This window comes from Sinohyriopsis cumingii, chromosome 6 (assembly GCF_028554795.1).
Source record: "Sinohyriopsis cumingii isolate HCF-2022 chromosome 6, ASM2855479v2, whole genome shotgun sequence".
Classification (NCBI taxonomy): domain Eukaryota; kingdom Metazoa; phylum Mollusca; class Bivalvia; order Unionida; family Unionidae; genus Sinohyriopsis; species Sinohyriopsis cumingii.
The window spans coordinates 153,113,820-153,133,928 of record NC_142966.1 but is presented as its reverse complement, the minus strand read 5'-3'; the positions used below and the strand labels follow the sequence as shown (position 1 = coordinate 153,133,928).

The following is a 20,109-nucleotide window of genomic DNA, read 5'->3' as shown; positions in this document are numbered from 1 at the left end:
TAGTTACTCCTGTTAGTGCGTGTGCATGTGTGTGTGTGTGTGTGAGAGAGAGAGAGAGGGGGGAGGCAATGGAGGGAGATGGAGGTTTACAGAGAGAGTCAAGCTGACCTTTGATATAATGTATTAATAACTCCACATAAACTGTGCACTTTCATCATTCCACATATCATTATCCTGTACTAGAAATTAAACACAAGCGACTCCATCATGAACCCATTATCTTATTTTTCAAGGTAATGTCCAAGACCCATGGGCCACAGTACCCTGATGCACACTGCACATTTGAAATCTATCTGCTACTAAGACAGCAATATTGAATAAGGGCAATCTGTTATGTATATTTAATTTGTATTATTTTTTTTAAAAATTGACCATGATTATAGATTGCAAGAGCCCACCTGACTAGTGACATTTATTTTGTAAACAACATAATACACAGTTAATATCTGTATATGATTGTACCTTATGTATTAAGATAAATATTAACTGGAAACATGTTTACTTCAGCTTGAGTTATAGATACAGTCTTGAATCTGACTTTAGAAGACACAGAGTATTTTCCAAAAATGGTAATTGCGACCTAGGTCAAGTGGAGGGGTATATAAAGTTGTTTACTTCAGGATTACTCATACCTACCTTAACATCTTAAGTGGACTCAGTCTTGTTGCTATGTTCAGTTTTTATCTGAGAGGCCTTATTTATGTAAATTATTCACTATAATTACAAAGTTCTCATTAATACTTCTTGGACTAAATCACCATTTTAGGATTACTGTGTATTCATTCAATGACATTTTGAATTATATCATTGTGATATATCAAGACTGTTGGCCATCAGCATATTTGAGGCTAATGGCACATGAGCACATTAAAAACTGGAATTCATTTAGATCACCACTAGAATTCATTGGAACTCTATACTTTTTAGACTTGTGATAGAACTTTTCATACTATTTGGGATTTAAATCACAATACTTTAAGATCTTTTTCAATTTTCACTCTGCATTATAAGGAAATAAACTATTTGTTGAATTGTAAAAAACTAATTGGCTTTTGCTCTTCTCTGTTACTTAGTTTAAGGCCATGGAGTCATTACAAATTATAACAACCACTTTACATGGAATATTTCAGGCCCATCTTTTCATGACTGCATCTTCAGTTTTCATAAATGCATATTATATTTTCCTTATATCAATATTCCATTGTGTTTCTTTGACAAGATGAACATTTCATCCACTTTAACAAACTTAGTTTTGTTCACTGATGAAAGATTATCACCCTATGTATGCCTGTGCTTCTACAGCAGTGAAGTAGCATTTGCTTTATTTTTGAGAAATCCAAGTGTTATGGTCTAAAAACAGTGTTATTTACACTCAATAACATGGGGTGGTATGATAAAGATTGTCTTGATATTTTATTGGCCACATTACATTTTATAGGTGGATCAAGTTTTGGGTCAGGCATATCTCATTTACTTTGATTTGGTATTTTACAGCACAGTGACACAAGTGCCGAATCTACTGGTGTAAAGTGTCTTGTCCAACGATACACAATGGTAGCTGACCCAGGCTGATATGACGGTAGGATTCGAACCTGCACCCTTTTGGTTGTGAGTTAGGTATTCCTACCACTGCCCCATTGCAGCTCCTATCTCAATTAGTCATTTTCTACTTGATGAGTGTGTGAGAAATGGGCAAGAAATATCATCAATATCGAATGCTGGCATTGAGACAAGCAATAGCTATTTTATTTGATAAACAAGCATATAGAAGGGTGCATCAAACTTATTCTACATGAAGGGAATACACAAATCATTTAATTCTTCTTCTTGTTACTTTTATGGGTTTAACACCATTTTGCAGCATAAGATAGGCCAATCATGATGGCCAGTTGGTGGAAGAAGAACCCAAGAAAATCTCAGAAAGAACTCTGTATACACAAAGGCCGAGCCTGAGACTCGAGCAAATGCAGACAGAAGTGAGATGGCAGTTATCTGCAATGGAGAGTGCTTTAGACCACTTGGGACCCCACAAATCATGTAACAGTTTCAATTGCACAGTGATGGCACTTGTTCTCAACACTTTAATTTGCCACCCCTTGAGTTAATTATGGACTGGCTGTGCACACAGTTACTTCATCATGACATGAGTGCAGGACAAACAATGCACTAGGACATACCCAGCTTATTAAAATGCTAAATCATTTGCTCAACATTTTAGGGCCACATGGTGATTCTCCCCTTTTTCACCCTGATTCTAGTGTATCTCTGTACACAATATATTCATGACTATAAAAAAAGAAAAGCCCAAAAAGTCATATCACACCAATGTCACATACACCACTCCTTCGATAACTCATGCCCGGATAACTTGCGATCCCGCTTATAACACGTTGTCTGGCGTGGCTCCCGATCTTTTTCTCCAAAGAAAATATACTTTAAATATCTTTAAAATATGCTGAACATGAAAAAATTATGATAAGAACTAGTAAATTAAACCCCAACACATTGCTCGTTTTATCATCAAAAATGGTGAGTAATGCCCGTAAAGATAGAATCCATATTGTGAAATCTGCAAGTTCTAAAAAAGAATAGCAATCAATGAAAACTTCTGGTAATGCTAACAGGTGACAACAGAGAATGAAATAAACACCAATTAAATGTCTCGCTATGTGAAAGTCACGTTCTAATCCTTTAATTCCGTTTCAGTGTAACCATTATAATCACAACATATTCGGTTCAATGAAAACATGAAAAGAGTCAATCGACCATCACATCAAAACTCGTGACTAATTCTGTGAGAACCTAATTACATGCAGGCTTTGTTTTGATCAACAACTTGGGGAAGTGTTTGTTGCATTAAAAAATCAATTAAAAGAGACCTGTGTTGTTTTATCACTTTGAATATGTCTTTTGTATCAAATCAAGCAAGGGAGGTACAAGAAAAAATTAAAAGGCATGCAAATCTGTGCATAAGTTCTTGTGGTCACTACCGTTATCAAAATTCATTTTATTTGACCAATCGAAAATGATTTCACATTTTTATATGGTGGCTGGAGACACAAAATGTTGACTATGTATAGATCATACAGTTGAGATATCTGTGGAATTTTTCTCGGCGGCAGAGAAATCAAGGAGTAACACAAAAAAAATTGATTTTTTTAAAAATGTGAAGTTACCACCATGTTAGCTAATTCTGCGCATCGGGTAATTCTGCGCAACGATACGTCATTTCTGAAAACACTGAATCATGTGTTATTTTTGTTCAAAAATCCATTTTGTATCAAGAAAGAATGATTGTACTTTAATTAAGGAAAGTGATATTCATAAAGTGTACAAAAATATCCTGCAATTCGACTCGAAATGGAAATGAAAATGTGATTTCTAAATGTCAACATGAAGACCCACTCCATGACCTTCTTGAACCGGTAACCCAGAATTATCCGATTTACTATGTATCTTTTAGAACCATACAAATAAATACATTATATAAGAGAGGGAAATGTATACCTTAAAACAATACTGCATTTTAATCCAAGTTTCCAATTTTGCAAGAAGTTGTCCCACACGTACAAAATCATCTGCTACCCAATGTGTCAACTTGCTGCAAGAACATAAATTCTCAAGAAATTCCCCAGCGTATAGTCGGTTTCTAAATTCTTTAGTAATTTTTTCACCATCAATAAGACGTAAACACATTACATCTTATTCATTGTTGTTTCTCTTCCAAACCATAGCTTTTTTTTTTTTATAAAACGTTGAACTTTACTAACTTCTTTACAAGATCAGTTTAGTTTGCGAGTTATCGAGGGAGAGGTGTACTTCTGGCAAGACAATAATGACTTGTGAGTCTGTCCGGACTGACTAAAAAGATTCTCACACCTTACTATATCACACCTTACTATAAAGTTTCGTATAATTACCTTTTGTGTAGGGTGGGATCCCTCTATGAGAGCATGAATTGGATCCATATCTGGGACAATCTTATTGCTCAGAGGATTTTTTGTGGTGGGAGTTGTAGGGGTTGTTGGGTTCTCACGGTGACGACATTCAAGACAGTTTCGAACAGCAGTTGTGCATACTGAAATACAAATAATAACTCACAATTTATGACAATAAATTTGTAAATAATAATAATGATAATAATAATAATAATAATAATAAAATAAAAATGATGAGGATGATAATAATAACAATAGCAATAATAATAACAATAACCGCAACAACAATAACAAGAGGTCCAAGTGGGTCCAATACTGCTTACTTGGATTACATTACGGTAGACTGTTTCACTACGCAAGTTGATGTAGTATTTTAAGAACATAACCCTATGTATACTATCTCCCGATCTTTGATACCATGCTGACTTGATCTATTTTAATATGGTCGGACAGAAATTATTTCCAGAGATAAAGACATAGTTTCTTGCTCATTATCAAAGTTATTCAAAAGCTTGAGGATATCAGCCTATTTATCAAGTTTTATCACAACAGGATGAAATATATAATCTCTAGATCCAGAAAGGTAAGAAGCACACATAATACCATTTTTATACTTACAAGACTATTTAACAAGTTTGATCAAAATCTGATCAGGAATATAGTTGCTAGTGTGCTGACAATCTCAATCTGATCAGAAATATAGTTGCTAGTGTGCTGACAATCTCAATCTAATCAGAAATATAGTTGTTAGTGTGCTGACAAGCTCAGCCAATCAAATACAAGATCATGTCATTTATATGTATGTATCAGCCAAAAAATAACAACATAAAACGCTGCATAGTATTGAGTATTATCACATTTAATATATGGATGTTATATGAAATTAACAATAAATAGCTAATACTTATTACAAGAAAATGTTTCATTTTCATCACTTCAAATTTAGAAAATTATATTGTAAATAATGGAACGATACTGGGCCCACACCTCTGTTGTAGTAGTATAGGCTATTATTAAAATGAAAAGTTACATGTAGCATGAGTGTACATGCTTGGGTTATTCATGGGTAATTAGTGATCTGTGTCACTATCATACTTAACTATGCTTTTCTTTGGAGGAGGTGAAACTGTTTGTGACATACTTGTGTTGTCCTAAAAATACCTCCCGTGTATAAAAGACCCTCCAAATAAGGACACTAGCAGATAACCATGTGCAAAACTTTCAAGTTTACAGATTCTTTGAAAATTTATTTTTCTGTCTTATGGCAAGTGCTACAGTGAAATTTGCTTATGGATTAATGTGTTGACAGATAAATGATTCCTTCAAACTGGTAAGTGCATTATTTGTCATTAAATATTGTAGGTATATCTTTGATTCAACTGGGGCACAATGGATATGCTTTACAGAATTAGAATAAAGCATGTCTGACATAACACACTTCTGGCTGTTACCAAGTTTTCTATAGTTGTTAAGAGAGTTGGGATGCTATGAAGTGTATAGGTCTATAGTCTATGTGCATGGATCAGTGTTTTCTGTCATAGTTCATTTTACACAGCATTGAGAATTTTATCCTATCTGTAGCATAGTCAATTTTCAGGTCAGTGTCATTAAATGTAGCTAACAATATATTGTTTCACACAAAGTATTTAAAACTAGTTAGGTAGCTTTGGCTGCATTTGATGACGCTGACCTGAAAATGTACTGAGCTAGGTCTGCATATAGGATAAAAATGACCATGCTGTGTGAACGAACTAGCATAGTACCAAAAAGCTCAACATCATATACGTGTGTCTTTGTCTCTCTCAAAATGTTTTTGTATGGTGTGTTCTCAAAGATGGATTTACCTTAAGTTACTATGTTTTTGTTATATATTTGTTGTTGTTGTTGTTTGATTTTAGAACAACTACATCAGGTATAGCAGAAGACAACAATGGTTTCTTGTTTTTTTTCTGAGCACATGGACACCTTGACTGAGACGACTGGTCTGAGATGACTGACTGAGATAAGAAAAGTAAGGTTAGCAAAACAGCTGGATTTTTCTGTCACATGGGTTTTGCTCATAATCAAAATCATCAGCTTGAAAATATTAGCCTGCTGAGAGAGATAAGAAGCTTGGTCAATCATATGCAGAATTACCTTATCAATATGCACGAATATCACTCATCCAATTCTCTGAGAACTTCAAAAAATGTCATTCCATTTATTTATCATATAGAAAGAGGGAAGCAACTCCTAACTCTTCCTTGTTCCTGCTAGGTGGCCACAGTTATCTCCAATGTAACCAGTTTTAGCTCAAGTAAAACCCTTAAGTTGATGCTAACAATGCTGTGAAGGATGTGAGGAAATATTAGTAATGTAATCAGACAAGTATTATCAGAGAAGAACAGTTAACAAAATTTACTTTTTCCATTTAATATATTACCTGACCACATGAACATTCAGAGAATAGGTACAAGGAGGATAAAGAGCTAGCAACCAAGATGTACCCGCATCAAAATGTAGAGGAAGAGCCTGAAAGGATGAACTTCTTCTGAAGTCAGATTCACATACCTGAAGACAATGTGTTTATACATGTGTGAGGTAAATCACAAAGCAAGCTAATGCCTTTTCATAAAGTTTCGTGGGTGAATCCAGCAAAAGTTGCATCATCATGCTAGGGGTTGAGGTTGTGCTTTCGTGAATGGAGCATGGTAAAATGGCAGTTACCAGTACCCTGATGTGATTCAGCTGTCTCTCTCATTGGCCATGTCTTGCAAATAGAAGAAAGCAGACTGGGCATGCAATCTGACTACGATATGTATCGAACTGAGATATTATGGTCAAATGCCTGGGTCATGGAATCACTTCATTAGTCATGCCTAATCCTTTCAGAGTTCAAAGTGTGCCGATTTAATAACTCCTGTCAGATAAGTAATGTACAGTTGTGGAGTTATGACTTGCTTTCTGGTCTTATGTGGAAGGAATAGCTTTAACATCCAATGTGACTATTCTCTGTGTGGGGGGGAACAGCCTTAACATCCAATGTGACTATTTTCCATGTGGAAGGAACAGCCATAACATCCACTATGACTATTCTCCTTGTGGAAGCAATAGCCTCAACATATGCTGACATTTTCTCCTAGCTGACTGAAAGGGTGCCAATAGCTTATGATGCTGGGTTCTGGGAAAAGAAAAGGGGAGATGAAGATAGACAGGTTTTTGTTCCACCATACTGCAAATAGGTCTAGCAACAGTTGACCCCACAAGGGACTGACTTGATTCTGTATGAAGCAGTTGGCCTGTCCTTGATGATAAATTGGCCAGGACATTAAACCTGCCCAGTATGTGTTGGATTTGTATATTATTCTGATATTGGGGAATCAACAAAGGTATTCCCATACCATAAGGCAAAGGTCTGATAATTTTATTCGCCCCATTTGAAAGGGAAAACTCACTGAAAAGAAGGCTCTAGAGTTACTGGGGTTGTGAGTTTTGTTTAAGAGATGCCTGGTAATTCCTGCAATCTTTGACTAATGTGGCAAGGTTCTGAATGATGGATGATGGTCATTACTACATCTACAGAGATACTGACTTTGTAAGTAGGGCAATATCCTCTAAAATTTCTTTAATCACTGCTTTAAAACCAAATTTCATTAGTTCCATGGTTGGACTGTAATGTTCAGGCATGTTCATCTCACCCCCTTAATTGACCTGAGGTGGGTGAGGGATTGTCCTCCTCCTAGTATCATCAGCATGTATAAATATTCTCTGCTGGATAAGCTATCATTTGCAACTGAATCATATCTGAACCAGAATGTGGAGTGGCTATGGAATGCCAATCCTGCACAACTCTTGGGCTGGGTTGGAGAGCTCAAATTGTAATACAGGTTCACCATGAATCATGGACATGATTGGTCTGGCTGGTTGGCTGTGCAGTCTACTGGGTCTATCATGCCATCTGAGAGATGTAGTCAGCTAACTTGCAAGCCTGAGAAGACAGGTACATGACAACCATATACTGATTGGATGGATGGCTGACTGGTTGGTTGGCACAGCATATATATGGTCTGTGAAGCCAGAAGGATATCCTCCATGCATAGCTTCAAAATTTCCAAAATGCAGAGATGGAAACTTATACCCAGTGAGCTAACAATTTATCTTTTGTTCAATGCTCATAAAAATCCTAAATGATACAGCTTGTTTTATATCTTTTGTAACTCTAATACTTGATTGGAATCACTTTTCATGGAGTTGATTGGATTTAAAGTCAATGATGCTGCTTTTGGTATCTTTGTGGATGGTGGCTTCTCAACATCCCCCATAAAGCAGATTACAAATTCTGATGTGGGGTAAAGACTAAGAATTTCATAATCTGACAATTATTTTCAAGACGTGTGTTAGGAACAGCCCTTTGTGCAGGCTAAACACATCTTATGGCCGTCCTCCACTTCTTGCACTTAACTGACATCTATGTAATGAAAGGAAGAGTAAAAACAAACAAGTGCGAAAGAAATATACAAATTGTTCAAATAAAGACAAACTTACATTACTGAGATGACCTAATATGAGTAACAAATTTAACAGTAGACAACAATTTTACTGGTGAAAATTACATTACTGTCTCAAAATCACCTGGACTACTGCAAATGATAATTTTTTTTAAAAATTACAAATAAACTCATCAGAAATCACACAAATATTTTATGCACAATGTATAACAAAGTTTTGACTTTCTATACCACTGAATATAAACTGTGGATGGCCAAAACTATGTACAAGTTTCAATGGATTCTTGAAGGCACTGATGACAGTTGAAAGTGACAATTTCAACTGGTTACAGCTCAGATACCAGTGGTCAACTAGCTGGAATGAAGGGAGTTAACCTAGAAGAGTTGCTTCCCTTTGTGTGTGTGTGTGTGTGTGTGTGTGTGTGTGTGTGTGTGTTGACAATTTGACAGAAAGACATTTTAAAAATAAAAAAATTCTGGGTGATCTGGATTTGAAGGGAGAAGACCAATCCAAATGTTAATTGACTGACTAATGCATTTGATAGAGAAATGATAAAATGTCTTACCAAGATACAAGCTTATTTTTTTTTAATACCCTGGATGCAATACAAAGACCTTAGTGATGATCTAAACTTAATGCAAGCTGCGTAACTATATGGAAGCAGAGCACATGATCAGTTTATTACTGGGATATTAATCCTTTGCCCTAACAGTTCTTGGGTGCATTTTTATTTTGGTGGTTTGACCAAATGAGCCTGTTCTGGCCAATATTTCAAACCAAAAATATATCACTACTTACATGCAAAGACTGCATCAGTCAAACCATACAAGAAGAACAATTACTTCACAAACATTTGTTTTAGTACACCTCTAAAAAGAGGAGAATATGTTTTATCAACATTATTCATTTATTTAATGGCAACAATTTGCTTGTGACATGCATAGTGCTTTTGTCCTGGGACAAAACCCATGTTACATTTTGGTTCGGAAAAGTGATGTCACATGACCTCAAATACGCTGCAAAAATGGCCAACAAATGTTCATTGTGAGACATGTTCATGGTTAGAGCATCATCAAAACACCATATAAACTCACTCTAAGTTATGTCCAACTGCAAACAAGATGAACCCTAATCTGCACCAGTAGATCAGAGTCCATGCTGTTTGGTCTACTGATTACTCCAAAAAGATTCCAAAGATCAGATCTCCTGGTGCATTATAGCTTGCAGTTGGACTAGACTAATAAGCTAGTATGCACGGTACTCTATTCTTGAACAGGACAAGCTATTCATGAAATTTCTCCCTTTCTAGTGAAGAGAGTGTCCAGCTGACAGAAATGTATTTTCCTTAGTCACTCTTTCACTTACTAACTTATCGCATTAATTAAATTTTAAAGAGAAGGGCAGTATTTTCGACGGAAATAAATTTCATCCTCAAGTATTACCAGTGAGTAACCTCTTATTACAAATCACAATGAATAACATACTACACCAAGAAACTGATACTAATACACAAAATAGCAGACCTAGCCGCAGGCACTGGCGAAGGATTCCACCAGCTGGAATATTCTTTTCTTGTTCAAGCTCAGCAAAGTTTGTGGAGCTGGCAAATACCAGAACATCAGTCAGATTCATGACTCGCTGAAGAATGGATACTGCCTGCTCAATACTCAGACCCTGAGTCGGCTCCAGAATTTCCACCTCACCCTGCAAAATGCAAGCAAAGAATATAGTAATCAGTGTAATTGGGACCATCATTTCCCGTTTGTTAAGGTTAGTTAGTCTCCCAATTGAAAGAAAATTATTGTCTAGATCATATCCACCAAAAGAATTTTCTATGACATTGTTGAAATGATAATGGCTACAAAATTATGCCTCTTATGACATGCAGAAGTTTGTATCAGGCCTATTATACATCCCTGAGCCCACAGGGAACTTGTATCTGAGGCCTATTATACATTCCTGAGCCAACAAGGGCTTGTATCCAATGCCTATTATATATCCCTGAGCCCACAGAGGATTGTTTCCAAGGCCTGAGGTATTTTTTAGATCCCTGAACCCACAGAAGGGTTGTATCTTAGTCTATTCTACATCCCTGAGCCTACAGAGAATATCCGAGGCCTAATATACATCCCATAACCCATAGAGAGCTTGAATCTGAGTCTTATTATATATCCCTGAGCCCACAAAGGGGTTGTATCTGAGGCCCATTATATATCCTGAGCCCAGAGAGGGCATGTATTTGAGGTCTATACGACATCCTCAAGCCCACAAGGACTTGTATTCGAGGCCTATACTACATCACTGAACCACACAGGGCTAGTATCTAAGACCTTTTGTACATCACTGAGCCCACAGAGGACTAATATGTAAGGCCTATTATAAATCACTGAGCCCACACAGGGCTTGTATCTGTGACCTATTGTACATCCCTGAATCCACAGAGGGCTTGTATCTGAGGTCGAGTGCACATCTCTGAACTTAAAGAGGGCTTGCTTCTGAGGCCTATTATACATTCCTGAGTCTACAAAGGCTTGTTTCTGAGGCCTATTATACATCCCTCAGACCACAGAGGGCTTATTTATCAGGTCTATTCCACATCCCTTAGCTCACAGAGGGCTTGTACCTGAGACCAATTATACATCCTGATCCCACAGAGGATTGTATCTGAGGCCTCTAATTCATATCTAAACCCCCAGTGGGCATGTATCTGAGACCTATTATACACCCCTGAGCCAACAGAGGGCTTGTTATCTAAGTCTATTCTATATCCCTGAATCTAGACAAGATTATATCAGAGGCCTAATATTATACACCTCTGAGCCCAGAGGGCTTGTATCTGAAGCCTATTATAAATTTCTGAGCCAACACAGGGACTACATCTGAGGCCTAATATTATACATCCCTGAGCCAACAGAGGGCTTGTATCTGAAGCCTATTATATATTTCTGAGCCAACACAAGGACTACATCTGAGATCTAATATTATACATCCCTGAGCCCACAAAGGGTTTGTATCTGAGGCCTATTATATATATTTCTGAGCCAACACGGACTATATCTGAGGCCTAGTATTATACATCCCTATGCCCACAGAGGGCATGTATTTGAGGTTTATTCTACATCCTCAAGTCCACATAGGACTTGTATCTGAGGCCTATTAAACATCCCTGAGCCCACAGAGGACTTATATGTAAGGCCTATTATAAATCACTGAGCCCACATAGGGCCTGTATCTGGGACCTATTATACACCCCTGAGCCCACAGAGGGCTTGTATTTGAGGCCTATTGCACATCCCTGAGCCAAAAGTGGGTATGTATCTCAGGCCTACTATACAGCCCCAAGTCCACCGACGATTTGTATCTGAGACCTGTAAACATCCTGTAGCCAACAAAGGGCATGTATCTCATGTTGCTAAAGGTAGTTTTACTGTCACAAATTTAATCTTTGTGATTATGTGTTATTTGTAATGTTGAACTACCAGTAATGAATGCTCAAGAATCTTCAAAAGAAACCTTCCAATTTTTCAGACTTTATCAACTTGGTAACCAAATGTCTACAGGATTGACAAAAATGCCATTACTACCTTTAAAAAAATAAATAGCTTTAAAAAAATAACCCAAACATTCAGCACTGCAGCAAATATGAAATCACAGATAAGAAAAGAACCTCAGCCATAAAAATTTCACAATAAAATTTCCATGCTTACTTAACAATATTAAAAGTTCCCCTGCACACATTACAATATTAAAATTTCCCTGCAGACTTTACGATATTAAAACTTCCCTGCAGACTTTACAATGTTAAAATTTTGCTGTACACTTTACAATATTAAAATTTTGCTGTACACTTTACGATATTAAAACTTCCCTGCAGACTTTACAATGTTAAAATTTTGCTGTACACTTTACAATATTAAAATTTTGCTGTACACTTTACAATATTAAAATTTCCCTGCAGACCATACAATATTAAACTTTCCCTGCACACTTTACAATATTAAAATTTCCCAGAATGATTATCATTCAAATTTCCTGAAAACTGAAAGCTCCCAAACTTATTCCTGACCTGTGAGAACCCAACGATCAAACATTTCATTACTTCTGTATACATGTTAGAATTATGTTTAATTATATACAATTATTCATGTTAACACATACATTGGAGGAGGTAGCAGCAGCCAGAAGAGGAAGGAGGCCCCCACATGAGGTGATGAGGTTGTCTGCTAGCTGGGATATCATGTGAGTCACATTCACTATGTAGATGTGATTCTCACTTGCATTCACAAAGTCTATCACAGTCTTCGTTGTATGGCTGAAACATAATAAACTCATTAAATTGATACATTTTATATGACAGCTCAATGTTTATATTTGTTCCAACAAAGGCATCTGTAGTCAATCCTACATACCTACATTCCCCTACTAATTCATACATACACACAAATATACAGTTCATCTTTTTTTTCTTTAAAATTAAATGTGATTGTAAAAGTGATGTGATGTGATTTTTATTTTTAACGTAGCTTTAACAATTTTTCAGTCATATCGCTATGGTGTCTGCAATGTGGCAGTTTATAGTGATGTCTAGCACTGGGGCATCATGCCACAGACATGTAGCATGATGTCCCACCCAGTCACATTATCATGACACCAGGCCGACCAGTCCTAACACTAACCTCTTAATGCTTACAGCCAAGCAAGGCAGCTGTTAGTACCATTTTTTAAGTCTCTGGTATGACTCTGACCGTGATTGAACCCACGACTTCCCACATCCAAGGCAGATGCTCTATCCACTAGGCCACCGGAGCGGTGATTGTAAAAGTAAAGAATTACTAATATTCCAAAAATATGAAACAATCCATTTTCAAATACGAAATGTGGCTATAAATGCAGATGTCAGCTGCATTTTGCTCAATTTGTACAAAGGCCTGATGAAATTGTACCTCTGTGATAGACTACATGTGATGTAGCTGGTCAATAACTATTAAACAGAACCATTTTAAGCTGAAGGTATGAAGCGGTTTGCTGTGACAGTAAAACTTACTACTCCCTTTTGGGGTTGTGCATTTGTACAAAGCCATAGTAATTAACAAACAATATTACAATATTACACAGGAATATTTTGTTTAACTGTCTTTTTGATAACAACATAACTGTTTCATGGGGATCCATCTTTACTCATGAAACTGAATGGTCAACCCCAAATTTGACTGAGGCAGGAAGCTTGTTGCCTAGCACTCTATTGTTACATTCTACCATATATTGAAGCCCAAAAGCAATTTCATACCAATTGCAACATACTATTTATGTACAAAATAAGTTAAAACAATTATTTATAAAGACTGAATGTTTGAACTGTAAAACATGTCCAGCATATATAACTGATCTCCTCAAATCTGATGAATTATATAACTAGTGTTTCAAAAACAACATTGTTAAAACTTTTGAGTTATCTTGCATCCTTTCTACCAAAACTTTCTTTGACAAAAAAGCCCATACCTGTCATAAATATAATTAGCAAAATAATGTAAAATCTCAAGTTTAGGAGAATAATTGAAAAACATTAGTAAAACTGGCATGTGAAATTCTCATGCTGCAAAAACACTGTCATGTAATTTTCGAATAAAGATAAGGAACTGACATGTAACCATCAGCAAACAACATCAAATTAACAACATAAACACATAGAAGTATCTATATCATCTATGACATGTACAATCACCAATGAAAGCAAAGAGCTATAATGTACTTGACTATTCCAATTTCTGATTTAACCTTGCTCTAATAATATATGTATCCCTTCAACAAACTGTGAACCAGACGTTTATACATGAAAACAAAGTCTGATGTAAAGAAGAAAAAAACAACACAAAAATCACCTTTTCCAGACTTGGACATCTGTTTCAACAGAGAACAAAAGATCAGACAGCAGTTTCTGATGAAGATATGACCATCTGAATTCTGGAATCCTGAAAGGTGGTGCCCGAGGGCCTGACTGGAAGAACCTAGATCCACCTCGGGTAGAGGAAGACCTGGACAAGGGTTTTCTAGCATCTCCTCCCTTGTTGTAAAATTCTGCTACTTCCTGCTCTGGTGGAAATGGACTGCTTGGTAAATCGTCCTCATCTCTTCCTTCTGGTTCCTTTCTTTTCCCATTTTCCTCTCCATTCCTAAGGACCTCTGTAGGTGATACCTTTGAATCCAAGGTTGAGGGATCATACCCATTTGCAGCTATCTTCTTTTCCCGTTCATCCATTTGATCTAAGGCTCCATCCAACTTTTGATCCCTCTTGTCATCTGCATTGGCAACAGCCTTTGAAATGCCACCTGCAGATTCCTGATCTGCACCACTGTCGCTGTTGGCAACAGGACTAGCATTTGATTCATCCAGTTCTTTGATTTGGACCGAGCTTCTTGGAATAGGTTTGTTTAATTCCTTGTCAGAGATTCCTGATATAGTGCTGATAGGGTGTTCTCTTCTTTCTTCAGGGTCAGCTATGTGGTCCCCTCTCTGTCTCTCATACTGCTTGTACATCTTTGCCATATGGATTCTGAAATCCTCAAAGGCAACCTAAAATAGAACATGAGTCAACATCAAAATAACTGTCAACTTCAAAACTAGGTGTTATTTTTAGAGAAATAGCTCACAAAATACCTTTATTTCATTGGTACATACCATTATTTCCATGCAATATTGATGGCTTGATGGTTGGTTGGCTTTTGACAACACTTTTGACATATTATTAGCTAGATCATACTAAGGAAATGGTATTCAAGTGCCCTGAATATATAGAAGATATAAACAAATATTTTGTAAATCTTATTTTTGCAACCAGAATATTTGAAATGAAAATTACAAAACTCTGATTGTTGTTGTTGTTCTCATAGGGTTTAATGCCATTTTTCAGCATAAGATAAGTTATACATGGCAGCCAGTATAACTGGTTGAGGAAGAACCTGGGAAAACCCCAGAAAGAACCACCGACCCACAAGCTACTGGCAAGCTTTCTCATGTACCCACATTGGTTGAGCTCAGAACTTGAACCCATGCAGGCAGAGGTGAGATGGCAGTGATCCGTAACAATGAGTTCTTTTGACCAGTTGGCCACTCGGGACCCCCCTTATATTCTGGTGTTATATGGACTCCACCCCATCAAACAATGCCAGGTTGTAAATGTTTTCCCAAACTGATGCATTTTTCAAATACATGTATAATGACTCACCAGATCACAAATAGCTGAAAAATATTATGACCTACCTTTTACCTTTTCTACTCTCAGTTTTCATATTCTGCATTAAAATTGCTGTTGTTGGTTTATTTCAAGCATGTATGACATATTATTTTATTTCAAAATTAACAAGTTCAGGTAATAAAAACAATTAAGTCCAAAATCAATATTTATCCATGTTTAGCAACATTACAAAAACAATAATTTCTCTGGTCCATATAGTCTGTTGTATAAATTTTCTACTATGTGCAGCCTTGGTTCTAAAGAAGGGTTCTGCAAAAACCTAAATATGGGGTATGACTTTTACTAAGTTTTAATAGAATATCCTAACATCAATGAAAGGCTGCCACCATAAATTCTGCAAGAAATAAAAATGTAGTAACAGAACAAAAATGCCCCACAAACCCATTTTTGTATGACCTGCAGTAAAATGTACATGCATAACTGACATTAAACGCAACACATTCACTGAGCATGTAGTTCAGATTACCATGACTTACGTTTGGAAAGACTGTGTCCTCCTCACTAAGATGCTTCTACAAGCTGCATGCCTCTATGGCCAATAATGCCCGAGAAGCTAATGCAAAACCTAACCAAAGTAACTGAAAATGAGACTGAGGTCAAAGTGACCTACATTTAGAAAGAATGTGTTGTTCCGACATCTACATAACAAGTTGCCTAACTTAAAAGATGAACTTATTAATATGTTTGTATCTTGCTCATTATTGAACTTTTACAAGATCTTAATGATATAAGCACATTTTTCCATGTCTGAAAATAAATTCAGAAATAAGGCCTATAGTGTGGTAATAAGCCCAATGAACTGGATGCAGGATTGTTTCATTAATATGCATAGATCTCACTCAAGTGTCTAATCCATCCAAAATGTTGATGATATAAATCCATACTGCAATTTTATCATATTTGATTATAAGTATGACTTTCAGAGATACAGTCTCAAGAGCCCAAACAAACTCAGCCATCAGATGCAATGCCATCTCATTAAAGTGTGAATCTTGTTCATTATCAAACTTATCTGAGATCTTGATGATATAAGCATGTATTCCTAGTGTTATCCAAATAGGCTCAGAAATATGGCTTCTTTGAAGAATAGGCCCAAGCCAATTAGATGCAAAATCATCTTTTTACAATGGATATTGCTCGATATCGAACATGACTTAGATCCTAATGATGTAAGCATGTATCCCAGGTTTGATCAAAAATCAGATATAAGTCTTCCAGATGGGTAAGAAGCTCAGCCAATCAGATGCAAGATCACCTCATTAGTATGCATGGATCTCATTCGTTATATAACTCTTTCAGAGTGGTAACAAGCTCAGCCAGTCAGATGCAAGACTACCTCATTAATATGCATGGATCTCACTCATTTTCAAATTTGTCCTACAACATAATGATTTTATGATATGAGCAAGCATTAAAAGTTTGAGAAAAATCTGGTCATAAATATGGCCTAGTGAGTTGTAACAAGGTTAGACAATCTGCAGCAACAGCTTATTTTCAAACATGATAAATCCGCATAATATAAACCCATAAACCAAGTTTAACTGAAATCGGATCAGAAATATGGACCTCCAGAATGGTAACAAGCAACTGTTGAGGGTAGATCATGCACAATGAACATGTAAGTGAAAAACCAAAAGTTGATTTGGTTTTTCTTTCCTTTGAAACAATGCTCTTAAAATCTGCTTCAGAAACTGTTAACATAGTCTATCCCAAGAAAACGGACTTTACTGGATCAAAGTCACAGGCTTTGAACATCCTTGGAGTGCCAGTCAGCATTAGAAGCACTTGTTATGCATCAGTAATTACCTTGATTAGCCACTATTGCTGATGCCTCACATGAAATGCATCCAGTCCACTCATCCAAGTCCTATACTCATTCACAGTATTACACAGCTAGTCTGTTGAGGGCAACTCACCATAATATACACTGTACAGACATTATTATGCAAAGTTTATAAATGAATAAACATATTTATTGCTTTCTAATGCACTGATCAGAAATGGACTTCTGTGTTGGCTAGGATGCATATAGCATGGAACAATCTACATTGTCAAGATCTAAGTACAAATATTTAAGCCAGGTTAGTAAGGTATAAAATGCAGGTCAAATCACATTATTCTTAACAGAGTAACACCAACAGAGAAGCATCCAGTTGTCAAGTTTAATGATTCAAATACAGACTGCACAAAATAAATGAACCTTAAACACAAAATTTCATGAATCCAATGAAGCATAAAATATAGGTCACAGAGACCTAATTTTCAGTAAGGCTGTTGAGCTTACTAAAATGTGTCCTCTTGACAAGTTTCATGATTCCATAGTCTGAATATACCTCCCGTTCATTTGTACCCCCCCTCCTGATTTAAAACACAAAAAGAATAAATGAGATAAAAAAATGCACAGAACTCAGTTCATTCACTGATTTATAATTTCGAACCTGATTATGAATAGAGGGGCCCTAACACTGTTATCGTCTGTGCATTTCATACCAAATGGAGGTTTTCAGTGCAAACGATGACCTTGTGCACTGGTCATTTCTAGTTCCTGGACAAGTCCATTTTCAGCAAATGGGTGGATGCATGATTACACATGTATGTACATAGAAGGTAAAAACTAAGTTGTCTGCTTCTGATATTTACAATGTTGAATCAAGCAAAGGAAAAGAACGACCACTAAAAATTTGTCTATCACATCAATTTAAGAAATGGTGTAATTTCTATGTACATGTGTGCAAAGGGATATATAACTCTCAACCTTATGATAATTTATGGAATTATCCCAGTTACCGAATAGGATCAACTATGCCACTCAATTGTTGGAGGAAAATAGACTTGCCCATAGTATACGCAATATGGCACTGTTATTATGGAAACTCTGTTAAGCATGAAACGTGCAGACAATGACAGTGTTAGGGCCATCCTGGTCACATTCAGGCTAGAAATTATAAATCAATGAAATGAAATGACTAAGTTCTGTGCATGTTTTATTATATTAAGGATTTTTGTTATTGAAATCATTAGGGAGGGTACAAACAAATTTGGATTTATGCAAAACTATAGGTAGGATAGTATGCATATAGCATCCTAATAAATCATGTGGTTATGATCTAAAGACTTAAGACATTTAGGTCACAATGGCCTTTGTTTTAAGCATATCATCATCAATTTCATGATTCTGGCATGATCACTGCCTGAAAATGAACATCAAATCCAAAATCTGACCCTAGTCAGTAAAGAATAAAATATAGGCAATAATTACATACTTCTGTAATGTGTAGTAATCATCAAAGATGCATCCCTATCACCCCATATAATGCTAGGCCAGTATGTACACAGCATACAAAATATGTAGTCAATAACCACTAATGCTAAAAACCTAACCCAAAATAGTAAAAAGTGAAACATAGGATAGAGGGTGTGCTACTAATAGACATATATACAATCATCTAGTTGAATGACTCTAGCATGAACAGTAAAATATAATTTACTCAGTCTGCAAAGCATGAAATATGAGTAACAGTGACCTACCTAATGATGGCATTTATAATCAAATTGCATCTCCTTACCAAGTTTCATGGAACCTGGTATAAAAGTATGTATACAGGATGCTGAACATTATGTGGTCATGAGCCAAACTCAAGATCTTAACCTAAGCTAGTAAAATTCATGCAAGAGACCTAAGCAAAAACACTTTGCCAAGAATGTACAAATATGCATGTGTACAAAGTGAAACCCACTCTCCAAACTGATGGTAACACAATAGCTCTCCTGTACTTCACATGAACATGCTAATACAATTATCACAGACTGGGTTCTATTCTTACTACAATGTTCCCCCTACCTTGGAATGTAAAATGGCCAGAGTATCAATCCAGACCCTCCAACCTCCATACTCAAATTTGATTGCATGGTGCAGTAGCATGCGGAACAAGGCCATCACCATATCTGTGATCTTCTGTTCCTCTGCATTCTGTGGATATACATATGCCATGGAGAACAACCAGTCCTGCCACACTGACATCTGCAGGACAGTCCTGAAGCAAGAGGGGATGATTCCATTAGTAAACTGAGCATTATTACAGAGTCACATATTACCTCCAGAACAGAAAACTGCAAAATAGTACATTATAAACAACCCATGCCAGATTAACTGTATAAAGTAAATTACCCACCCCTATGAGATATGAACTTAATCCTCAACATGTGTACTTGGTGCGCCAAATGAAGAATTGACACAGTTCCAAAATTACTCTTTTGAATATCCTCACCTCTCATATTCAGTTCTGGTACACTTGCTGGTTCTAGTGTTCATTAGGTGAAGTGATACTGGTACAAATGCCCTTTAGTCCTCATATTTCATTCCACTGGTCACAGCATATGTCAATTATAAAAGTTGTATTCATAATCTGAATAAGAAATTTAATGAGACC

The 20,109-nt window shown here is 36.4% G+C and overlaps 1 protein-coding gene across 4 annotated transcripts in view; it reads right to left on the bottom strand.

Moving 5' to 3' along the window:
- The window catches only part of LOC149798288 (neurobeachin-like), a 561,888-nt gene that overhangs the window by 432,175 nt on the left and 109,604 nt on the right, over positions 1-20,109 (bottom strand). For all 4 annotated transcript variants that reach the window (XM_089963438.1, XM_089963435.1, XM_089963437.1 and 1 more), the window contains exons 23-27: positions 19,521-19,713; positions 14,306-14,997; positions 12,585-12,738; positions 9,950-10,130; positions 3,921-4,078 (exon numbers count right to left, since the gene is read on the bottom strand). In XM_089963438.1, the coding sequence (XP_089819564.1) occupies positions 3,921-4,078; positions 9,950-10,130; positions 12,585-12,738; positions 14,306-14,997; positions 19,521-19,713 (1,378 nt within the window). The remainder of the gene's footprint in view (positions 1-3,920; positions 4,079-9,949; positions 10,131-12,584; positions 12,739-14,305; positions 14,998-19,520; positions 19,714-20,109) is intronic.